The sequence below is a fragment of the Micromys minutus genome (assembly GCF_963924665.1).
Source record: "Micromys minutus genome assembly, chromosome: 6".
Taxonomy (NCBI): Eukaryota; Metazoa; Chordata; class Mammalia; order Rodentia; family Muridae; genus Micromys; species Micromys minutus.
The window spans coordinates 40,092,107-40,096,736 of NC_137975.1; the positions used below are offsets into that span (position 1 = coordinate 40,092,107).

The following is a 4,630-nucleotide window of genomic DNA, read 5'->3' on the forward strand; positions in this document are numbered from 1 at the left end:
TATGCTTTATGTCTGTTTTAAAATAGCCAAATAAACTAATATATATACACAGCAAACAACAAAAGCCAGAATTAGCTGCTTTTAATTACAAAGATTAGATGAAAGCAGAAAACATTGGTATAAATGCTTAAATGAAAATATTTGACCAAATATATGATTAAAATTCACCACCAAAAGGCTTTCTCATATAGTTCAGATTCGGATTAACTATTACCTCGCTACTGGGAGCTTCATGCTCAGGAACTGTATCTCGATGCTGTTTTACAGAAACAGATGTATTGACAGAAACAGATATATTTTTTGGTGAATGAAAGGCATTGATGAGATGACTGAGAGGAACTGTAACCTAGAAAAAAAAAAGTTCAAATTTAAAAGTCTGTTTAAAAAAAAAAACAGAACAATTTTTTTCTAGTCAGAATTGAGACCTGTTAAAAGTTAAAAATACACCAGATGTCAAAATTATGAATAGGCTGAGATATAGCTCTGTGCCAGCATCCCTGATCAGTGTGAATGTGATCTTGGTTTGAGCCCCAGCACCACGTACCCAAGCACATATGCATACGATAGAGACTGGCACAGACACAAACACACACACAAACACACACAAACACACACAAACACACACACACACACACACACACACACACACGTGCGAAAACTTGTCCATATTCATTTACTGTGACAGGAAGAAAATTGGTTTGTTCTTTCATGATGCTACCTTGGATATGTTAGAAACCAGTCATGGTGGTACATACTTTTTATCACAGCAATGGGGAGGAAGACAAGGAAGATCTCTCTGAATTCAATGCTAGCTTGGTATCCATAGAGTTCAAGGCAGGAGAACTACACATTGACACTGTCTCAGAAATTAATTAACTTGAAATACATATACTTTCATTCTCTAAAGTCTCCTTTCTAAAGATCTATTCTAAGGAAATAATTTGACAAATGACATACACTAATAAGACAATTTTTTCAACCTAACTTTAAAACAAATGGAAACCTGGAAAAAATGACTATTAGGGAAGTGATAAAATAAAAGGCACTTCCAGGAGCTGGAGAGATGGCTCAGTGGTTAAGAGCACTGACTGCTCTTCCAGAGGTCTTGAGTTCAAATCCCAGCAACAACCACATGGTGGCTCACAATCATCTGTAATAAGACCTGATACCCTCTTCTGATGTTTCTGAAGACAGCTACAGTGTACTTATATACAATAAATAAATAAGTCTTTAAAAAATAAAAATAAAAGGCACTACCACACGAAGGCTTCACAAACATTACAAAAAGTTCACACCAAGAACTTTCTGGTTTTTGAACTTCCTCACTACGCCCATCTTGCTCCTAATCTCCTGTTCCTGCCCTTACCTAGCTGAAACATACTACAGCAAGAGATAAAAGTAATCATAATGAAAGTCTGCTTGATCAAGCTTCTGCTTAAAATCTAACACCTGCACAACTCAAAACTCTTCTACAGTTTGGTTTTTATATTGCCTCACTTCATCACGTGCACCTTCATTCCCTCTGTTAGAAATGGCTCAAAGAACACATGAAAACACTTTATTTACATTTACCAGTCTATAAGAACATATGAAGAGAAGTACACAGGGCAAGCCCTGAAAAAAACACCCAGTGGAGGAAATCTTCCTCAAGAGTTATGATGTAAAACACTTCTACACAGGAATTCACCACCCAGCAACTCAGTCAATTACTGCGCCCAGGAGTGGGAATTACAGTATGGTGAAATTATCTGGTCGAACAAGTCCCATTCTAGGACTATTTGCAGATTGAAGTTACCTAGTTAGGACAAACAAAAATGTACTCCATGAAGCTTATGAAATCATAACTCAAGAAATTCTAAGAATATAACAGAAGCTTGGTACGAGGAAGACTACAAAAATTAAGTATTTCTTTTGTCATAGCATATTATCCAACTAAAAGATACACTTCATATGGCAAGGATCTTCTCTATTTCAGTATTCAATATTGCATCCCAGCACATGTGTGAATACAGAGAATGCTAAATAGGCATTTTTGTTGAGTAAATAAAATAATGGGTTCTGATTATAAGCCAAGTCTAATAATTTAACTAATTCCTGACACTAAAATTAGTCAGTGTTGTATTTCTAGTTGTGGTTTGAAGGCATAGTCCCTTTAAAATTCATGCTTATTTCAGTTTCCATTGTAACAGGAGTAAGAGTTGATTAGCTAGGAAGGATAACACAGCACTACGAGCCAACTGTCTATGCTACATAGGGTAGTACAAAACCCACAACCAAACATTTTAAGCCATGGAAGTCCTGTCCTTACACCACCAGTGGGTTTCTCCCTTGCTCTTTTGCTTTTCTACCATTTTACTTGTCTGCCCCATGATAGTAACTTGATCATGCTTTCTTGATATAAATTAATATTATATTCAACGGCTTCTATCAGACTTAATTACTAAAACTTCCCCAGACACTGCCATCTTAGAAAACAGCGTCTTCCTGCATCAAGCTGACCAACACAGAAACACCACTTTCCACCATCACCACACTAACACCCAAGTGAAATCCTACTACTTCTTTTCTACTTTAATTTTTCTCTCAGAGACAGGTTGGCTGCCAATTCCTAATCCTAATCCTTTTGTCCCTCCCACCAAGTCTGGAATTAGAGGTGCCACACTAGACATAGCAATTTCTTTTCCATAATTATTGAATGCCTTTCTATGTCAGGGCAACAGCATCCTTAATCTAGAACACTTAGACTTTTGCCCTCTCAGATTCTCCACACAACCAAGAAGCCAGAGCAACCCTCCAAATGAAAACCTGGTCACAGAAACCAAATGAATCAAACTCCCTAACTGCCATGAGGATCCTCTCCAAACTCTCTGACACTGTTCCTTTTAATCACTGTGCTCCTGCCACACTGGCCTGACTTTTGTTCCTCACGGGATCTTTCATTTATGTTTTTCTGTCTGCCTGAAATCCCTATTTATTGTTTATCTTTACTTCCGGAGGGGAATCTTTTGAACAAGTTCTAACTAAGTAACATCACTAGACTCTCTGCCTGCCTCTACTTCCCAAGGAATAATCATATTCTCAAAACAAGTTGACAGTGCATCTGGTGTGATGGTAGTGGGAGCCATGATTCCAATACTTCGCAGGTCAGCCTGGACATAGTGAGAACCAGCACAGCAAAGATAGAGTGAGACCTTGCCTCAAAAAATAAAATATAATTAACACTGTTATCCCCCCCAAAAAAATTAATGAACAAGTAAAAAAATGAACACAACTTGAGTTCTGATAAATACGAAATTTAAATCAAATTTAAACATGTAATAGCAAGAGTCTAATGATTTTAAAAATGTGCAAAAGTTAATTCTGGCCAGAAAGAAAAAAATCGTGATGCTATTCAAATTAATTGAGTATGTTTGAACTAAATTCGGCTTGAAAGGAAAAACTGGGATTAGAAAGAGGTGGATGGAAAGAACACTGTCTTCAGAAATCCCCATCTCAGACTGTCCAACACTAAACAATGCCTGAATTCTGAACAGAAATTCTGTGCAAGCTACTGGATAAGCTATGTGATATCCACCCCGGTTAGTGTCAAGTCATAGTCTCAGCATTGTCCCCCGATCTACTTTTCAGGTCACGACTCACACTAGGTTCGTCGCTTCCTTCACTAATTTGCTTCAGAAACGCCGATTCTACTACAGCATCCGGAAAACAGTCGCAAAGGGGCCGCAGGAAAACGGCAGAAAGCTGGGCTCACCTGAGGCTGCACAGTGCTGGAGAGGGAGAACATCTCCGGGACCTCGGGACCTTATCCGCCAGCCGAAACTGCTTCTTATCTTCAGCTCAGAAGAAAGGGGCTGAGCCCTTTTATTTTCTCTTTATTTCCCTTCGCTTTTCGCCTAGTTCCTGTCTTACTCCTCCCAGAAACAAAAAATGGCTTCCCCTCCAAACAGCTGCGACGACATCTGCCCCGGAAGACCAGAGGCTACTGAAACAGTACTTCCGGAGCAAGTGACTGCCCCCACGTTCACCCCGCCCACACCCGTCAGCGCTCCGCCTCGTCCGGGTACTATTTCACTTTGAGGTTGTTTTTCTAAATTTTTTTTAACACCCCTAACAATTAGTTGGATGTTCATCTAGTCGCTCCTAATCGGTCTCTGAATTCAATACGGGGTCAAGCGCGCTTGCCGCTCACCCAGGTTCTCCACATTCTGTGACTCCGCTAGCTTCCACACCTCAGCCCTAGCCATTGCTTTACTTTACAGTCGGCCTGGCTTCTGGCTCACGCGGAGGAAGGGAAAACTGAAGATCTTGACTGGGACTCGGAAGGACCCCACCAGACTCGAGCTACATTAAAGTCTTAGTAAACAACGTGCTCTTTGGACAGCGAATGCACTGCCTCGTCACACAAACAGCCTGTGTACCCGCAGCTAAACCCCGCCCAGCGCTCCGCAGGCCACACCCAGCGCTCCGCAGACCCCGCCCAGCAGTGACTCCTGTCCCACCCATTGATGCCGGCTTAAAGAGAGCCGGAAGAGCGCAGGCGCATAGTGACGTCACGGAAGGCGTCCGGCCAAGGCGAAATCTTTTGAATCTACTTGGCGGGAGTTGCTGCTGCAGTGCCAACTGCACCGCT

General features: G+C 41.0%; 1 protein-coding gene across 1 annotated transcript in view; it reads right to left on the reverse strand.

The window, feature by feature from the left end:
* The window catches only part of YME1L1 (YME1 like 1 ATPase), a 42,832-nt gene extending 38,883 nt beyond the window's left edge, over positions 1-3,949 (reverse strand). The window contains exons 1-2 of the mRNA XM_080917618.1: positions 3,752-3,949; positions 215-346 (exon numbers count right to left, since the gene is read on the reverse strand). Of these exons, the coding sequence (XP_080773744.1) occupies positions 215-346; positions 3,752-3,784 (165 nt within the window). The 5' untranslated portion in view covers positions 3,785-3,949. The remainder of the gene's footprint in view (positions 1-214; positions 347-3,751) is intronic.
* Between the last annotated feature and the right edge of the window lie 681 nt (positions 3,950-4,630).